This window comes from Schistocerca nitens, chromosome 2, assembly GCF_023898315.1.
Source record: "Schistocerca nitens isolate TAMUIC-IGC-003100 chromosome 2, iqSchNite1.1, whole genome shotgun sequence".
Taxonomy (NCBI): Eukaryota; Metazoa; Arthropoda; class Insecta; order Orthoptera; family Acrididae; genus Schistocerca; species Schistocerca nitens.
Genome location: NC_064615.1, coordinates 1065250902 through 1065271693, shown reverse-complemented (window position 1 = coordinate 1065271693; position 20792 = coordinate 1065250902). Strand labels below are relative to the sequence as shown.

General features: G+C 42.9%; 1 protein-coding gene across 2 annotated transcripts in view; it reads left to right on the top strand.

The window, feature by feature from the left end:
* LOC126237440 (cell division cycle protein 23 homolog) overlaps positions 1 to 20792 on the top strand; it is a 116382-nt gene that overhangs the window by 13037 nt on the left and 82553 nt on the right. For both annotated transcript variants that reach the window (XM_049947556.1, XM_049947557.1), the window contains one exon: positions 13524 to 13866. In XM_049947556.1, coding sequence (XP_049803513.1) covers positions 13524 to 13866 — 343 coding nt within the window. The remainder of the gene's footprint in view (positions 1 to 13523; positions 13867 to 20792) is intronic.

Below are 20792 nucleotides of genomic sequence, written 5' to 3'. Positions count from 1 at the left end.
AGGACATACTACATTCCTTAATTCAGTCAGCTACAGAGATAGGTGCTGGTCCCATTAAGAACTGTGGTCAGTGAAGGCAACTCATAAGCTGTATGCATTAATAAAGCACAGAGAAGGTACTGAAGCTGTGGGGGAGCACAAGAAAGCAATATTGACCACACTTTTCAAAGTAGGAGATCCATCTTCAGAACAACTCGAACCAAAGGAATCTTGCACAACGTGCCAGGAATTTTTTTTGAACATCAATTCAACTGCTGAATTGTGTGCATCTGACAGAAAATGTGCATGTTCTCACTATTACATCGAAAAACAGTTTTGTGCCACATTCCCTCTGCATCAGAATATATGGTGCACAAAACAAGGAATTTGAAGTCTGTAAAAGGAGTTCTGGAAGACCAGATCCAAACTATGGTCATCCTGTAAAAGAAACCTGCCCAAATATAACAGTCATTTTATTGGGAAGATAAGTAGGACTGTTCTCACAAGAGTGCCAACAAAAACGTCACAGCTATAACAGTTGAAGGAAAAAAGTGGTGAAAGTGAAAAAATACGTGACCGGCAGTTTCAGAGAATCTTTTGCTATATACGAGAAAGGATGTACAACATTATACACTGAAAGATAAAAACTTTATGCACTGCAGCCTAAGAGAGTAGTTCCGTACCCACCAAGGGATGTCTGTTTATGTGATTGTACTGTGAAAATTATGAACTTTGTGTGGTAACTTCGAAGAACTTACTTGAACATGTGGCATGCTGGACATGTGGAGTCCTGAGTAGTCTGCGATGTAAAGCAAGAGATTTCGTTGTTTCAGGAATGTGTCGACTGTCCTGTAAAGGGAACACTTGGTTTGAAAGGCGTTCTAGACAACTTTCAGAAGTTATGTATGCAACTTTGGGGGGGGGGGGGGGTATAAACTAATTAAATTTTTTTTTGCCATTGATGTTTTCTTAAATGACGAACTTGGGAAATGGGCAATGAAAGCAGTAACACACCAACATCTGAAGACCTTGCTCAGGGGGCTCACATATTTGTCAGTATGTGCCTGGCCACCACAGATCCCCGGCCCTTGCAGTGTTCCCTTTCCATGCTGCAAGTCAGTCTTTCTGTTATTCTCTTTTCCTCTCTGCCTTTCAATTGTATGGTCTTCTTGCAGTCAGTTGTGCTTGTATCTGATTTGTGTTTTGGACACTAGTTTTGTTACCTTCTGGCCTTCTACACCTTTTCATTATTAATTATATGGTCCCCTTGTTGGGTTTGACTTGCTATTTCTTTTCAAAATTTTACAGAAGTGCAGATCATGCAGGGAATGTCGCCCAGTGTGGCAGATATTCCACCCTTGTGCTTTTCTCTCTTTGCACCATTCTTTCTTGCTGGGGTATTACACTCAGAACCCAGCATGAAAGCCACTGTTTTTTTGGGAGGGAGGGATCATCAAGTACCTGCACGATGATAGCCGCCCCCTCACCCCGGCCAACCATGCAGGGATTGCACTGTTGGTGCCCGAGGTGGAAACTCCCCATGCAAGCCAGGGAGTATGTGTCTGTCATGGCTGGGGCATGAGGACCTCAGGCAACGGTTTGCTGGGTGGGTGGCACCCATGCGGAGAGTAGATTTTAATGGCCTCGGTGCCGCCAGACCCTGCATGATTTGCCCCTCTATCTGAGGCAGCATTCCTGGTGTGCCCCTCCCCCCTGCAGTTGAGGGGTTGGCAGAACATTGTTGCTGCCTCTGCCCAGACCGAGCTGCAGCCGTCTGGGCTTGGTGGCCCACTCCAGCTCTTATCCTACCTGTCTTCTACTTTTCCTGCCACCCTCTTGCATGGTCTGTTCATCTTATTAATTGTATGTCTACCTGTGCTGCTATTGCCCTGTCCATGCTGATAGTATTTCCTAGGCAATTTCTGAGTGACGTACCTCTGGTAAGTGTGGGGGATGTATGTCCCCTCATTGCGCTGTGCGGCAGCTCCCTAGATAAGACATCTCATCTGCATTTCTTCCTATATCCCCCATTTCTTCTTTTTTGTCCCTTATCTACTCTTCGTTGACATTTGGTAGACCTTGGGCGTTTTCTTCCTGTGGGTTCTGCGTGGTAGGCCATCTCTGGTGTAAAATCGCGTAGACCTGTGTGTTCAAAGGAAAACGGAATGATCCAGTAGTTTGGTCCCTTTAATCAACCAACCAGCCAGCCAACCTACCTAGTGGCCCCTATAATCCCAGACCTCCATGTACCCTAATTTAGAACAAATGTGTATTGCTTTATTTTCTCCTATCCAGTGGCAGCAGGTGGCACTGAGGCAGGACATGCTCTCCATTCCACCACAGGGTACTAATGATGTGATTCTACTTGTGCTGTTTTTTTTTTTTTTCTGTCACTTGGCTGAGCTCCAACATCTTCTGTCTGCTTTCTCTCCCCCCTCCCCTCCTCCCCATCACCAGACAAGAAACATGTTTCCCAGCAATGAAGTTTTCTGCCCTCTGTGGCTGACTCAGCAATACCCCCATTGGAAGGCAGTACATTGGTGGACTTCCAAAACTTCCGTGGTCATTAGAGATTGCAGGCAGGCTCTCCAATACCATAAGCTACATTCATCAGTGGAGTGCCTTATTGCCTTTAAATGGCTCTTTGCCCAGGTCTGCCAACTCATAGAATGACAGAAACGAGAATATGGGAGCATTATGCTGCTACCACTGGAACATGTACCTCTCCTTTGCAGGTTTGTGTGAAGATCCGATGCTTCTATCTCCGGTATCTCTGTGAACAGTGATGTCTACAGACGCTGTTTCCGAAAATTTTGGTTTTCATTTTACCCGAGCCTGTGTGTGTGTGTGTGTGTGTGTGTGTGTGTGTGTGTGTGTGTGTTAGAGAGAGAGAGGGAGAGAGAGAGAGAGGGGGGGGAGAGAGACTTATTGGCTTGTATTTCATGTTCTCAAACAGTGGGTAAAGTGATTTCCTGTACAATTAATCAATTTTTGAAAATATAATGTAATTGGCTAGATAAAAAAAATCTACCCGCAAAGTGGTAGCAGAGAATGCCCATATAAAAGGTATCGAACAATAGAAACATAATCATTTACCAGCTCTGCTGCAGTCATTGCACAGCGCTCCATATTGGTTTGACTACCAACCAGCTGTCCACAAAGATGAATGACCACTGTCAAACTGTGGCCAAGAGCAAAGTAGGCCACCCTGTGGCACAACATGCAGCTGAACATTACACACTTGATTTCAATGGCTGCTTCACTACCTGAGTTTTCTGGAGCCTTCCCTCCACCACCAGCTTATCTGAACTGCGCAGATGGGAGTTATCCTTACAACACATTCTCCAGTCCTGTAACTATCCTGTCCTTAACCTAGGTAACATACTGCCCGCATGCCTTCCAGCCAACAGTTTCTACACCCCTCTGCGCTGTCATCTCATCCCAATTCTCATCTCCCACCCTGTTTATTTGTAGCTCTCCGCCAGTGCACCCGTCTGTCTTTCCCCATTCTTCTCCATTTTTGTTTCTTTTCTCCCCCACCTCCCTGCACCACAACCTCCTGATACTGCGTCTGTTGGCAGTCTAGTCCCTGCGCACTCCACCAGACAGCGTTCATCTCTCTCCCAACTATACGCTACTATACCTTCCCCTTCCTTTCCCCCCATCCCCTCCAGCTTGCTGCATTGCATCCCATGTGATGTATTCTGGCCCAAGGTGCTGGAGTTGGCTGTCGCGTGCGCGCGTGTGTGTGTGTGAGATGTGCTTGCTTGCTTGCCTGTGTGTGTGTGTGTGTGTGTGTGTGTGTGTGTGTGTGTGTGTGTGTGTTTTACTGACAAAGGCTTTGGCTGCAAGTTATATGTGTCTCTTAACTATGCCTGTCTGTAACTTGACATTTCTTCTTTACGGTAAGTAGACATCTTTCTTTTTCCTGCATTGTGCATATAAAAAGTATTGCAGTTTGCAAGGTTTTGGAGCCAGTGGCTCGTTATTCTGGCAGAAGGGTTGTAGGGGAAGGAAGAGGGGTGAAGGAAAAAGACTGATGGTTTAGGAAATAAAGTTTGCCCAGAAACCTGGGCCAGGATGGGTTGAGAAGGAAAGACTTTCCTAAACCACCAGTTCTTTTCCTCCATTCCTCTTCCTTCCCCTTCAGCTCTCCTGCCAGAACAAGGAACCACTGGCTCCAAAAGCTTGGAAATTGTAGTACCTGTTTATACGTGTGTTCTTCTGCCCCATGTGATGAGTATTTTTTTTTATATCTATCCAATTACATTATATATCCTTTACTATTTACCGCACATCGCGTTGAACCTTACAATGCTCCATTCAGTGAGTGAAAATTGCTCAGTCCCCAGGTGCTTTGCCCTGACATGGCTACGGTAGGGCCAGACTGCATCCACAGCCAAATGCTCACCCACCTATCAGTGGGTTGCCAGTGCCTCATCCTTGCCTTTTCAACTGCATATGGAACAAGAAAGAATGAGTTCCCATCTCTGTAACGAGAAAGTATGATTGTCCCAGTACTGAAACCAGCTAAACACCCCTTTGAGATGGAGAGCTGTTGCCCAATGAGTCTCACTAATATTCTCTGCAGGTTACTCGAATATATGGTGAGCTAATGGCTGTGTTGGTACCTTGAATCTTGGGGTTTTATGGCTCCGTCCCAGGGCGGTTTTCACCCAAGACCTTTCTATTATTGAGAATTTGATCTGCCTGGAGTCTGCGTGGTCTAGCGGCTCTAGGCGCTCAGTCCGGAGCCGCGCGACTGCTACGGTCGCAGGTTCGAATCCTGCCTCGGGCATGGCTGTGTGTGATGTCCTTAGGTTAGTTAGGTTTAAGTAGTTCTAAGTTCTAGGGGACTGATGACCTCAGATGTTAAGTCCCATAGTGCTCAGAGCCATTTGAACCTGGAGTCTGCTATTTGGTCGGCTTTTGCTCAGTGTCAGCATCTTACCTTCTTTGACCACATTTTTGGTGTCCTCCATGAGTGTGGTCTCCGGGGCCAAGGGCCAACTATAGATTTTTCTCCGGAACTTCTTGTCTTGCCATATTTGCTGGGTTCAAGTTGATGCTTTCCGCATTACTCCCTCTGTACAAGAGAATGAGGTCCTGTGGGTCTCCATATTGAGTGTTTCCCATTTTCTGATGGCTGTCAGTGGTTGAGCAGCAGCTATGAGATCTACAGTGTCACCCTCCCTGTATGCTGATGACTACTGTTGCACCTCAACTGTTGGTGATGCTGAATGTAGGGTGCTATATTCCCATTTTTTTGCCATCAAAATATGTCATGCACTTCAGTCACCATCATACAGTCCGTCCCCAACCAGAACTTCGCCTCGAGGACCAAATGCTCAATGTCATGGGTCTTATCTTTTTTTTTAGATTGATCTTTGATGCCTTGTTGACGTGACTTCCCAATTTTCTCCAACTTAAGCAAATCTGCTGGTCACATTATAATACTCTTCAGTGTTTCAGGAAGACCAGCTGGGATGCAGACTGCTCTACACTTCTGTGGTTCTACAAAGTTCTGATCCTGTCACATCTTGATTATGGGAGCCTGCCATATGACTCTACATTGCCTTCAGCACGGCAGATACTAGGCCCAGTATACCATTGTGTGGTCCAACTTGTAGCAGGTACCTTTCAGACCAGTCCTTTGAACAGCCTACTCGCAGAGGCTTCCAACCCTTTATATATCAGGCACCAACAACTGCTCATCAACTATGCAATACACATTCGCTATTACCCTGAGCATCCAAACTACGTCCTTTTCCTGCTGGGGGTCTGTACCTGCCACAACAAGAGCCATGGTCTGGAGTCACAATCGCAGTTCACATACAGAGTATCCACTCTATACTCCATCTTTCCCCACTGTTGCCTCTTGTTAGGGGTAAAATGTGTTTGTATGCTGTCCTCTGATCTGCCTTGACCTCTCTTTTTCACTGAAAGACTCAATAGACCCTATGGTTTTTTGCCGCATCCTTGACGCTTTTTTACTCTGACATGGTGTACGCTGATGGCCCTATGGTCAAGGGATGAAGCAGTTTTGCCTACACAGGTGCAAGATGCAGTGAAGTGCGCTCCCTACCAGATGGATGGAGTGTATTCACTGCTGAATTGGTGGCCATTGCTCAAGCCGTCTGTCATGTTCGTTCTTGCACCAACAAGATGTTCTTAATTGGTAGTGACTTGCTTAGGCTATCCACCATTGTTACCCTTTACACCCATTGATTGTGACTATCAAGGATCTCCATTATGACTTCTGCCATGCTGGACAGTCAGTTGTCTTTTTATGGATCCCTGTTAACATTGGTATCCCAGGGAATGAACATGCTGATTGGTTGGCTGTTAGGTTGCTGACTTTGCGGATGGGGTACAGGAACTGGTCCTTTGTTTGACTGTACGCTGACAATTGTTGGAGGCTTGGAATGCGAATTGGTGTGCCCCCATTTCTCCAAATAAACTGCGAACCATACAGGAGACCATGACCATGTAGCAGTCTTCCTTTCGTGCTTCTCACAGCAAATCTGCTGTCCTCTGTCAGCTTCGCACTGGCCACATTTGGCTGACTCATGGCCATATAGTCTGAAGTGAGGGTCCACCCCACTGTTGGTGTGATGCTTATCTCACAGTGGCCCACATGCTACTGGACTGCCCTAATTTGGCCACCTTACAGCAAATCCTTAAACTTACTGACATGATGCCTCTGGTGCTAGCGGACAATGTCAGAGCGTTTGATTTGGTTTTATGTTTTAACTCTGAAAGTGGTTTTTACTCATGTGACGTAGGGCAGACTAGCCTTGTCAGCTGATTGAGGGATTGGAGGGGTGCCACATCACATGATCTAACCTGAGACGCCTATGGCTACCCTTGCTCAGCGGTCCTGCCTGGCACATGTCCTTCCTACTTTCTTGATTCTTCTTATTCTTTTATATCTGTCATTGGTTGACAGATGTGTTGTCATTGTTCTCTTTCCTTAGATTTTATCTTGTCCATGTAGCTAGTTTTCTTGTGGCAGTGGAGGGTAAGGAAACACTAGTCAGATGCAGAGGCTGTGTCTCCTGTCACATTACGTGTGCTGGAGGCCTCCAGATGCTTTCTGAGCAGGTTAGCCTACACCCTTTTATCCTCTCTCACTTCTGCTTGCTTCTGTCTCTTGGCTTTCTTGTTTCTCAGATACAATAGAATCCATTGGGATTTGTCTTTCATGTAGTTCATCTCTGGGAACTATTTCTGGCCTGACACACAAAGGCTTACGGGACTGATAATGTCGTAGTGGTCCCCTTAACTCCATCCATCCATCCATCCATCCATCCATCCATCCATCCAGTATCTCTGGAAATTGCAACAACACTACTTTGCAGATGTGAAGGCTGAAGACGTATGTTTAGTGCTTTTTTGCAATTTTGCTGAGAACTGGTCTGTGGTTTTGCCATACGTAGTACAAAGATATCATTGGAGAATGACAAGTTTTAGTTTTTATGGAAGTAACATAACTCCAGAACAAGACCTCAAGTGTTGGAGTTGGAAGTAATGACTTGCAATTGGCTTGTAGTTGGAAATGTTGTCACAGGACATGACTTAGCATGTGCAATTTTGGCAGTGCACAAAATTCTTCATCAAGTGCAATCACAGGCAGAAAATAATATTTCCGACAGTGCTCCTAGTCACTTTAAAAATCATTACCAACTGTTTGAACTGACTAAGTAGTTTGTTTGTTTTCACCTTTCACTATTGACCTACTTCCTCAGATTTCATCATTTTTTCTCCGTACTTCATCCATTTTATCCTTTTCGTATCTTTTTCCATGTATTTTTGCATTTTTTTGCATTCTTTTATCTTATTTGCGTATCTTTACACAGTTTTAGTCTACAACATGAATCCTTGCTCATTCCATCCGCATTACTACAGAAAAGTTTGCTTATCGCTAGCCAGAACCAAGTCATACATACTGTTTCTGCATTGTTGCTTGGCTCATGGAATCCCCCCAGATGGCCTTACCGTCAAATTACCCATCTCCAGCTGCAACCTCTCTTTCCACAATGACCTCCATCTGTTCAGATTCTGCAGGCCTGCAAAACCATCTCAATCAGACCAAAACATCCTCGCAATACCTCCTCTCTCTTCATAAAATTCTCGTGCTGTGCAGTCCCAAATTTGTGGATCCCATATCACACACTGAAACTCTTGCCCTTCAGAAACTAGAGCGGAATGCACACCACCTCCTCAAAAAACTCTCCACCCTGTTCACTTCCTACTCCCGGCTTGGGCTACCACTATTCACCAGCTCCACAGCAGCCTCCAGACCTCCCCCATATTTCTCCATAGCTGACAAACCCTGCCTCGCAGTCCTATTACATTCGCCCCACCCTCAAAATCTCTCACCTACCACTGTACAGAATTTAGAACCTAAACAGACTTGAAACACAGTCGTGAACCTTTCCTCCTAGAGCCTTAGCCCCGCAGAAGTGTCAGTCCCTTCCAAAGGCTTCACTTTTTGCCCACTCCCAAATTCAATCATGCAGGATTTATTAGACCTTCTGTCCTCCCGGTTCCTGCTTTGGAGACATGTTTTTGCCATCAACCCTATCAATCAGATTCAACCAAAGACCAATGTTGAAACCTGCCTGACATAGTTCACTCCTCAATCCAACTGTGACCTAACCCCTTTGCCCCCAGACCACCCGTTGTTAACTTTCCAGAATTTCTTAACCTTGATCATTGCATCACCATCGTTCCCCGAATCTCTCAACATTAAAGCTAACTTTACAGCTGCAGAAAGAACCAGAATGCACTACCTAAAAACTGATCCCGACCTTGTAATCCTATCTGCTGACAAGGGCACCACCACTGTCGTCGTGAAACTCAAGAATTATCTGAAGAAGGATTCTACCAGCTGTCTGATTCATCCACCTAAAAACCCTGCCACAGTGACCCCACTCAAAAAATGCAGCAGGGTCTCCGGTCTCCCCTCAAATCCTTAGGCCCATCCCAGAACCTCTTCCCAGAGTCCATCTCTCTCTCACCCCTACCCCTCCCCACATTCCTACCTTCTACGTCTTTCCTAAAGTCCATAAGCCCAACCACCCAGGACATCCCATTGCAGCCGATTACTGCGGCCCCACTGAGATAATCTCTGCGCTTGTCGATCAACACCTTCTGCCTATTACCCACAACCTATCCTCCTACATAAAACTTACCAAACATTTCCTCCACTGACTCTCCACATGTTCCTGTTCCTTTACCACAGGTTGCCTTGCTTGTCATTATTGATGCCTCCTCCCTTTACACACCATACCTAATGCCCATGGCCTTACCACTATTGAACACTACCTTTCCCAATGCCCAACGGATTCCAAATCGACAACCCCCTTCCTAGTCTCCATAATGAGCTGTATCATAACCCACAGTTACTTCTGCTTTGAAGGTATACCTACAAACAAATCTGGAGTATGGCAATGGGCACCCGCATGCCACCATCCTATGCCAACTTATTCATGGGCCATCTAGAGGAATGCCTTCTCACCACCCAGAATCCCAAACCTCTCAGCTGGTTCAGATTCATTGATGACATCTACGAGATTGGGATCCAGGGGGAGGACACCCTATTCACATTCCTCCAGAACCTCGATACCTTCTCCCACATTCGCGTCACCTGGTCTTTCTCAACCCAGCAAGCCATCTTCCTTGTTGTTGACCTCCACCTCAAAGATTTCTATATCAGCACCTCTTCCATATCAAAACCTATCAACACTTCGACAGCTGCCACCCGTTCCATACCAAGAGGTCCCTTCCATACTACCTAGCCACCCATGGCTATCGCATCTGTATTGACGAGCAGGCCCTCTCAAAATATACCAATGGTCTCACTGAGGCCATCACAGACCGTAATTACCTTTTACAAAAGCAGGTGTCCCCTATGCGAGGACGACGGTTCAATCCCGCGTCCGGCCATCCTGATTTAGGTTTTCCATGATTTCCCTAAACCGCTCCAGGCAAATGCCGGGATGGTTCCTTTGAAAGGGCATGGCCGACTTCCTTCCCCGTCCTTCCCTAATCCAATGAGACCAATGACCTCGCTGTCTGGTCTCCTTCCCCAAAGAACCCAACCCCAACCCCCTATGCCTTCTCTCTCCAATCACCCATCCACAGAGGAGCATTCCTCTCATGACTCATTACCACCTAGGACTGGGGCAGCTGAACCACATTCTCTGCCAGGGTTTCAGCTGCCTCTTGTTGTGCCCTGAGATGAGGAATGTCTAGCCCACTATCCTTCCCACCCTTCCCACAGTTGTCTGCTGCCCACTGAACCTACAAAATTTCCTCATCAATCCCTACACAACCCCTTCTCCTAACCCCCTTGCCTCATGACTCATAGCCCTGTAACAGATCTAGCAAAAGACCTGTCCCATGCATCCTTCCACCACCACCTACTCCAGTCTGGTCACAAACATCACCTATCCCATCAAAGGCAGCAGGACTACGTGTGAAAACAGTCATGTGATCTTAAAGTTAAGTTTCAACCATTGAGCTTCATTCTGTGTGGGCATGGCAACCAGCAAGCTATGGCCAAGAAACAGCTAGACCATCCAGTGTCTGAGGATGCCATGACGGGTTCTTTATTTCAATGACTTCTTCACAGATTGTACCATCTGTATCCTTCCCACCAATATCAGCTATTCTGAATTCTGTATGTGGAAACTCTCCCTGCAATATATCCTATGTTCCTGTAACCCTCCTGGCTTCAACCTTTGTTAGTCATTGGCCTTTACCCACCTATCCCCTTTCCTGTTCCCATTCCAGCACTGCACCGCCTTCTATTCCACCAGCACACCCACAATATCTTTACTTCTCTCCTTTTTTGCTGCCTCCCACTGTCCATCTAACATCTCGTCTGCACCTAGCTGTCCTACCTTCTCCCCATCTCATCCCTGTATGCTCCCACAAGCATCACTGTAATGCCCCCCATCCCCATCCTTATCTGGTATCCCTTCCCGCTGCGGCCTCATCCTTACTTCCACCACCCACATTGCTTCTTCCATCAGGTGCTGCTGCTCACAGTCTGGTCTTGGCAGCAAGAGGCGGTGGTTGTGTGTGTGAGCAGCGTTTGCATATGTGTGTGCTCATGTGTTTTTAATTCTGATGAAGGCCTTCTTGGCCGAAAGCTTAGCTGTTAGACAGGCTTTCTGTTGCACCTGCGACTCGGCATCTCTGCTATAAAGTGAATAGCCACTATCCTTTTCATAATATTATGTTTAAACTTGTGTATCTAAAAAATATGCAGTTTCAATGATACAGTGCTGTAAAGATTTCATGAAGACGTGTCATTTGCAGTATGGTTTGTTGTGCTGCAGAGGCAGGAAGTCGGATACCAGTACATAAAAATTTTACCATGAGGGATATTTGTGGCACGTGTGTATGACTGTGACTACTGGAGTACAGAGATGATAGACTTCAGTTGCCAATTAAATGAAATATTTGTGAAATTTATGTTACTGTATGGACTGGCTACTTGATACAGGTTCCCAACACGAGAGAGCAACATCACCACTAGTGCTCACTTCCGGTTTGCAGCATTTTAAAGATTGTGAGTGCTCCAATGCCTATGGTTCAACAGGAAGGCATCACTCAATTCAAAGGAACATATAGGTGCAGTTAAACGGATTTTTAGTTCAGTTTTAATTTCATTCTAGTTCTAAACAGACTGCAGAGTAGTAGTCTCCTTTGGAGCCTGTAACTTTTTGGGACACTCACATATGTTTTGGAATCGGTTAATATGTTTGAATAATGTTCCTCTTACCCACCTTTCAGAATAAATAAAACTTTTTATCAAATAAAACTAGATTTCAATTTCATGAGATCGGTAGTTATATTGAAGAAAAAGAAAAAGGACATAACCAAATACCTTGAGCTGTTTCAGGGATGTTTCAGAATTTTTCCCAATATTCACGTGTGCGAAATGGTACTAGAGTCGTCATCTTCGGTGTCTTGTATATTGCGCAAGAATTTAAAAATAAATAAATAAATAAAAATGTGGGTGCCTTACTTATTCCTAAACTGTAAAGTGTTAAATTCAGTAACATTTAAGACTATGAAGGCAACTCTACAGCCTGAACTGGTGTTGATTATGCCTATAGATATGTAGTATTTTGTCAGGGGGTGAAGCTGAAATATCATAGTTTACTCATTTACAACCTGAGGTGTAACTGCCTAACATTGGGTATTGGACAGACTTGTGGAAACTGCTTACTTTTTGTAGAATTATCTTTCTTGTTTGCTGCTATGGTGGCTTGTCTTTGCAACCATTGGACATTAGTTAGTTTGCCCTCAATTTCATATGTGGACAATGGATCTGTAACAAGCATCTTATTTGATATTCAGTTTTGGAACTTAAAAGCTTTTCTTCCTTTCACTGTTAATATTGATTCTTTTTATCTAAAAACATTTGAAAAGTCTTACAAAGAAAATGCCTGACAAATTCATGATACTTTTTCTAATTTTTGCCCAATATGTAGAATTTTTATGCTATTTAATATGATACTTCTTGTGTGTTTGGTCACGCTATCTGAATAATAATTTGCCACCCCAGGATATTAAGGGTTTGCATTTATTTGTGCCCTTGTCTCCTGAACAATTGGAAATTCCATCCTATATTCTTCTTTAGCTAATCTGTTTATGTTCAGTACTTAGAAATGATGCAATTTACTAGTAAAAAATGAAACTGATTGGTGACAAGATATGTGATGGGCTTACAATTAAAGTGAAGTAAGGTTGGAAGTACGGCAACATACAGGTCGTGTTGACTGTTATGCTGTTTTGATAACAATCGTAAGCTTATTTATCTGTGATCTTTCTCTGAGTCATGGTGCAAATTGTGTTCAGCTTTTTGTGTGTGTTTCATCACTACGAATTAATAATTGGAACTATCAAGTTTGGGAAAAGGATTGGAAGATACACTGAGTGAGTTTCACTTATTAAAATACTTCTTCACTGAAATTAATGTAGACAGTGGTGTAAGATAATGTCAGTAAGAGTTAATCCCCTTACCTTTATCGTAGTGTGTGTACATGATATGCATCAAAGTACTTGTCAGAGACTTGTCAAACATAAGTTTTCTGAATTTACCTCATATTTAGCTTTTATAATGATTGGGGCATTAAATATGGTGCAGATGTAGGCATCATGCTGTACTACAAATAAGTCTGTTACCACTTTTGGCATTCACATTTGTTGCCTTCGCCAACTGTCAACAAAGTTCACCTTCCGGCCAAACCTAGAATTCGGGTTATGTTACAGGTTCTATGCTACAGATGCCCCTATCAGGTACTGTCAACTTTCTAGTAATGGTGAAGCACTGCTTGTGGATTAACAGTTCAGAAATCACAAGTGCAAACATTCTTCCTGTCACAAAGGAAAGGGGGAGAGGGGAGTGTTACCTTTCCTGATGAGAGCATCATATAAAAATATTTTTACATTCATTAGATAAGATTCGTATTGTTAAAGAACAATTACAGTATAAAGTGAAATAATGTTCTTCCATCTCACAGATGCGCGTATTTCTCGAATTGGTGCCAAGATCCAAAAACAAGGTTTTTGCACCTATACTCTCGCTATCTGGCAGGAGAAAAGAAGAAACTTGATGATATGAGAGACAGTTTCACTGTTGATCCCAGCCAGAATCAAAATCTTCTTGAACTCGCTGCTGATCTGAAGAAGGATTATCTGAATAGAGCCTTAGACGGTTATGGATTGTACCTGTATGGAATAGTTCTGAAGCGACTAGAACTGCTGAAAGAGGCGCTAGACATACTAGTTGAAGCAATTCATAAGGAGCCCTTACACTGGGGAGCATGGTTGGAACTTTCATCATTAATCACCGATAGAAACAAGGTATGGAACATTTTGTTTCTAAATTGATTTTTGTATGTTTTATGGAAATGAGTCAGCAGTTGTATACATGTCTAAAACTCTTTTCTTGAGTGTGGTTTCAGTTGCCTGATACTGCAGTCATGTGTGTGGTTGTGGTTGTGGTTGTTAACGAAGGCCTTAATGGCCGAAAGCTGTATTTGTGTCAGGCTTTTTGTTGTGCATATATGAGACTCAGCATCTCTGCTGTATGGCGAGTAGCAACTTTCCTTTTCATAATACTGTTACTCTTTGCTTGAGAGATTTTTTTCTAAGAATATATAGCAGTAACATTAATACTACAGAGATAATTGTAAATATTGTTGTAAGATACGTACATTAAACACTTCACAGACTACATACATTAAACACTTAAAAACAATTATAAATAAAAAGGAGAGTACTGAGGAACAGCATGTGTGCATCTCTCAGTACGAGCATGGCTAACAGTGACAAGCACAAGAGGGGATTTAGGAAATGTATACAATACTTGATCTGTGTACGGCCACCCCTTTCTCTGCACATGCACTTCTCTGAACAAGAGTTGACTTTTTCTTCCCTGCAGTATCTCAGGGCGTATATGCTCCTGGACAATCGGGAAATCACGGAAAAACCCGGGAATTCTTTCATCCAGGAAAAACACAGGAATTTTTCATTGTTTTTGTTGTGAGTTAAATTTTTGTAATTTTGTCTAGTAAAAACTGATACCCCAACAAAAAATTTTACTTTAGTCCACTACAGCAGCAATAAAACATAAAACTGTTAACATTTCTTATAAGTCGGGGGAAAATATTATGAATGGTGATTTGAGAAGCATTACTTTCAGAGTAAATTTCCTTTTACGCAACATGATTTATGTTGTGTGTTAGAATGTGCAATAACGAGATGGATGCTGGAGCATTTGTTCTGGCTTTCAAAGATGAGACATTCCCAGAGACAGTGAAAATAGTGGTCTAATGGTGTGATATAAAACCATATGCACCACCTTCTTTTAGCTATTTTAAATGCTGTATGAATGACCTAATCTGTGAATACTGTGATTAATTACTGTACGATAGTACCCTGTGTGAAAAACTTCTGATCTGTGCCAACTGTCAGGAGAGGTATTCTCCTTACTCACAGGTTTGCCAAAAAAAAGAGACAGGATTATGAAAGCTATGACGTTTTAATATAATTTAAGGCTCAAGAGAAATATGAATTCTGTACAAATGATGATAAATTTTGTGCAAATACTAAACAAGGTACCGTCAACTGCAAAAAAGGGCTCACTACTCAACTTGCACTCCAGTTGGGGGGGGGGGGGGGGGGAGGAAGGAAGGGTGTTCTCCACACCAAGGCACACCACAGGGATTGTCACCCAGTGCCCGGACAAGAAAGGACTCTAGTGTAGAGAGCTGTGTCAAACCAGTGGGATACGTCTGTCACTTTAGAAAGACACAGATTTCAGGCCTACTGTCTAACTAAAAAAAAAAAAGAGTGTAGGGAAAGATTTGTAACCAGTATTGAATCCCACACTTCATCCTTACAAATATGGGAAAGTTTAGCTGCATTTATTAACACTAGTCATCCTGTAAGATGTCCAGGATATATCAGTATGCCGCCATTCAATCTGGTGCCACTAGCATTGGTGAACAACTAACAATGCACTTCGCCCCAGCCTGGGCATCTGGAAGCTACCCTCCCATATTCCAAATCCCTAAAATAAGAGTTTGATTATGAATCCTCAAAATGACCGAAAACACAATTGGGCATTCTGCAGTGTCTTGGCACAATGTCACGACACAGCCCCAGGTCCGAATCATGTACAGTACCCGATGCTGCATTAACCCCTCCAGCATGACGCTGCCCTCAACCCGACTGCACCTGCAGCGTGACATCTGTTGTGCACGTCTGTGAGTGCTGTGTTCCTCCCATACTGCAAATGCTATATCTAATGCAGTAATGGAAATAAAATTCTGAAAAAAAAATTAAGGTGAACACTTAAAGCTATAAGGATGAAATAGACGAAATCACTTTAGTCACAAAAAGTTTCATCATGTTATAAAATTAATTGTTTACAAGGTTTTTTTGAGAGTGATAAAGTTCAAAGCATGGCACAATACATAATGCTGGGTTTGCAGGGCATGTTTTGCATCAATACGATGTGTCTCTTCTTTGCTGTTTTGTTGCACACAGCACACATCTCCTTAGGCCCACTCTTCCATTTTTTGTTGCTGGATTTTCTTCTGGGAAGAGTGTACCAGTAAGTCGGTGACAGTGACTGACAACATCAGAAGGTCTTCCTTGCTTCTGTTCAATGGCACTTTGGTGGTAATTAGATATGAGCTCATCTATGAGCTTCACTCTAAACTCTAAATGGTCCTTCTTATTTCCATTCTGACAATAAAATATGTAAGCATTTAAAACAGCCACATTCAACAAATGCTTAAAAAGTTTTTTGTACCAAACCTTGCTTAAGGAACGATTCCGGTAACTGGTCTTTCAAGTCCACTCCCCCCATGTTCTGGTTGTAGTCAGAAACACAGAGTGGGTATCTGGGTCACTTGCACCTTTTACTCTTCTTTGCACATCTACTGTTGATGCACCATGCTTTGTTGTTAGCATTGTAACTTCCCTTTTATCCTTCCATTTCTGAGCCACCAATTTCCCCTTTTGTGCACCAATCATCTGTCCTTTCTGTAACTTCCGATTTACAATATGTGACATTCCTTTCCTAGAAGTTTTAATTGTGCCTACTGCATCAGTATTCCTGTCCACAAATATTTGGAACAAGTCAGGACTGGAATAGAAATTGTCCATATACGCACACCTACCTACATCTAACAAATTTTCACACAAATTTAACACCACATTTGTTGACTATAGATCATCATCTTTTGTTATTTGACAATTAAGATCAGTATATCTTCCAGTGTACAAAATAAAGTTCCCTAAATATCCATTCTTGTCAAACAGTTCGAAAAATTTCATCCCGAAACGTGCTGCTTTCAAAGGTGTGTACTGCTTCCAAGATTGTCTCCCTTTCCACAGCAACAAGGATTCGTCAACACTTATATTATGTCCTGGCTCATAAGCTCTTTGAAATCTTGCTTTCAAATACTTTATTACAGGCATAATTTTATAAATGGTTTTACTGCCACATACATTTTGGTGTTCTGTGTTGTTCGCAAAATATAGAAATTTTGTCAGGAGATGAAATCTTTCTTCACTCATAACATCAGGGAAGAAGGGCGTTTCTAGCATGTTCCTTCTGGTAAAATACATTTTAGCCAATCTTTTACACACAATCCCCATCAGTAAAAATAGAGCTATCTATTATTTCATTGTCAAAGAACAATTCAAAATAAGCTAATTGCCCTGCATTACCAGGAATTCGGATTTTCAGCCTACCTTCAGCAATACTCTATTTAAATGCAGTAGGTGCAGAAATAGGGTCACATTCCTTCCAGTCAGGCGAGACTGCATACTGCACAGTAGAATCATCAGAAGACAATGAAAACTCGTCTTCCTCAATATCACTCTCCATCAAAAGTTGCAGAACTCCGTCTTCCGTCAGTGCCATTGCGCACAACTTAGGGAGAATCGTTAAGTGCACAAAGACAAAACCATTCGTAACCCACATGAATCACAAATGCTGACTCCCAAACTCCATCTACATGAAGCTAAGGAACATATGGCACTGCCATCTAGTGGCCATCATTCAAATTGCATTGGCCAGGAGGATAAACGAATGCAAAAAGCACAGACAACATATGACATCGCACACGCTGAACGAGCAGTCAGCGGTGGATGGCATATGTTGTCACACATGCTTGAGGGGTTAATTACCCCACTTGAACACAAACACACTCTTGACCTCTTTAATTGTCTCAGTGATGTAGGTGAATTTCCCTTAAGTGGAATGAAAATGTAATTTATCCCAATAAAGAAATACCCTCCTGAGACGGACACCTATCACTCTTTTTACTTGATAAATGTTTTATGCAAGTGAATTGGATGAATGATAAACAAATAACTTAATTGGATTCTCCAGACTAAAAGAATTCTGTCCAAATTCCATTGTGGGCTTCAGGAGGACCAGTCTATAAACAGCCACCTAATTTGTGTGTAATTTGTTACCAGAATGGCTTTGCTTGCCACCAACACATCATTACCTAATGTTATATTGTTTGTGCTCTGCAAGAGTGGGGCTTTAGTGGTGTCCTTGATTTTATCTGGAATTTTTATCTCATATTGCCATTCATGTCGAAGTATGTGTTTCCCACAGTCTTCCTCATATGCAGGAAAACTGTCTCACTTGGCTTTTGCCAAAAGGTATAAATGGACATGTAGAGATTGTGGAGTCTACAGTCTAACCTTCACCGTATGTAGATGATTTCTGCATCTGCTACATATCTTGAAATGTAAGTATCGCAGAATGCCATCTATAAGAAAGGCAAATCTTGGGCCCTCATCCATGACTTTCATTTCACTACTGCCAGAACACGTGGAATGCAGTTCTGCAGTCACGAATTGTCCATCTTTAATAGCATACGGTAGTAGAAACATACTACTAGGTTGGTACATAAATTTGCAGTGTTTTTGTTTTGTATGTCAATAGTCCTGTTGCTTCGGTTTAGGTATTGATATTTTTTATTTGTAGTTCACTGTTGGTATTTGAGTTTACCAATTGTCACGTTGTCTTTTGGAAGCAGTGATTGGAGTTATGGACACTAGAAAATGGAGTGCAAAGTGCAGAAATCGCAACATTTCAGACATATTCTTCTGTTTGAGTTCAGTGGAAGGGTGACAGCAGCAGAGGCAACCAGTAACATTTGCATCATGCCTGGGGATAATGCCATTGGACAGAGCATGGTGAGAAAATGGTTTTCTCATTTTAAGGAGGATCATTCTAAAATTTTGGCTCTACACATTCAGGAAGACTTCCAGGGTTTGAAGAGTGATGAGGTGTGATCATTCCACCATTGTGCGACATTTGCATTCAGTGGGGACGGTTCAAAAATTGGGTATATTGGTACCACATGCTCCAAGCCAAAATCACAACAATCAACAGATGGCCATGTATGCATCTCTGCTTGCTCGTTATCAATTGGCTAGTGAACAACATTGACCGTTCCTATCCTATACCATTACTGATGACAAGAAGTTGTCTGTATGCTAACATAAGGAGCAGGCAACTGCCTATACAAAGATCTGTGTGCATCGATACAAGAAATTTTATGCATCCTGGGGAACAGCAAATTGCTTCCCTGAGGTGTAACCATATCTGCTGACATTTAACAACAACAGAGATGTCTTGCAGACCCAATCAAAGGATGACGACGACCAGTAAGAATGCGTGAAGTGATGCTACTCAACAATAATGCCTGCCTGCATTCTGCTAGACTGACAAAGACAGTATACAGAAGTTGAGTTGGGAAGTCATTCTACACCTACGTTATTCACCGAATCTTGCACCCTCAGATTTTCACATCCACTCTGTATCAATCAATCTTCCAGGAATTTCTTTTCTGGATGAAAATGCACTTCAAGCATGGCTCAAACAGTTCTTTGCCTCAAAACCATGTGGTTTCTACAGTTACGGGATCGAAAATCTACCCCAGTGTTGGCAGATAGTTGCAAATCGTGAGTGGGAATATATTATTGGTGACTAAAGTCTCTTGTTACCTGTGTATGTTGTGTTTATTAAACTTATGAAGAAACTCTGAGCTTGTACTTCAACCTCATTTGTTGTTGGACTAGTTTCTGATGTTAAGCTAACATGACTTTTCATATGTGCCTGCTGAAACAGAAGTGTCAGACAAAATATTGTACTAGAAGCTGCCGTAGCAACTCTTCTTGGAGGCCTAATTACTCCACTCTGCAACTTAATAAAGTTGTCAAAGTATCGCACTTGGTCTACAGTTACCTGGCCTCTGGATCTGCAGGCCCTTCGGTGCTATGCCTTTTAGATCCAGAACATTACTGTGGGATCAGACTCTCAATTGATGCCTTTCAGAAGAACCCTGCAGATGCCCATCCTCTGTCTAAAGGCTGTCATCAAAATTCTCCCTGTTATCTTCCTGGCCAAAACCATACGACCACCACAAAAATTACCTCAGTATAGTGTCCTGATATTAGCCAGTCTACAATCCATTGTCTCTGAACTACACGTCAGCTTTCAGAGTCTCCTCTCATGAGAAATCTCATGAACACCCCCTTGAATGGTCCCTTGCCCTCATCACCATCTAGATCTATCATCCAGGATTTGTCTATTCTACGACAACTATTGTGTTCAATGGTGAACAAATTCCAAAGTTCTGAAATGAATTTACACAGATGGATTTGTGTTGGTGGTCAAATGGGCCATACCTTCATACGTACGAGAGGCAGCGGGCAATACTTCTTACCATAGGAATGTTTCTTTAGTGGTGGTCTGTTAGCCATTAAGCCGTAACTCTGAGCAGCTTATTAGCCATAACTCACTGCTACCAGCAAAATATACACTGGAACTGTCATTCAAGAACTTCTCAATGAATTCCAAATCACCAGTTGGCTGATCCTACTACCCTAGAACACTAGTCACGTCGGAATTCTGTGAAATGTACATTTGACCAAAGAGGCTATCAAAAAGAATGCCCTAGAATTAAAAAGTACTGGACAAAGATATATGGAGAAATATCCTCCCAACTACTTCTTGCATCATGGAATAGGGAGTGGTATGATTTAGTTGCCAATAACACACTGTACACCGTAAGTATATGCTTGGCTACCACAGGGCCCCAGCCTTTGCAGCATTACTTGTTTTCTGTGCTGCAGGCTTCTACTTCCTCTATCTCATTCCCCCTCTGCCTCTCCATCAGATGGTTACCTTGGTGCAGATGCTGCTGCTTGGACCCAGTTTATGATTTGGAACTAGAGTTTCCACTTCC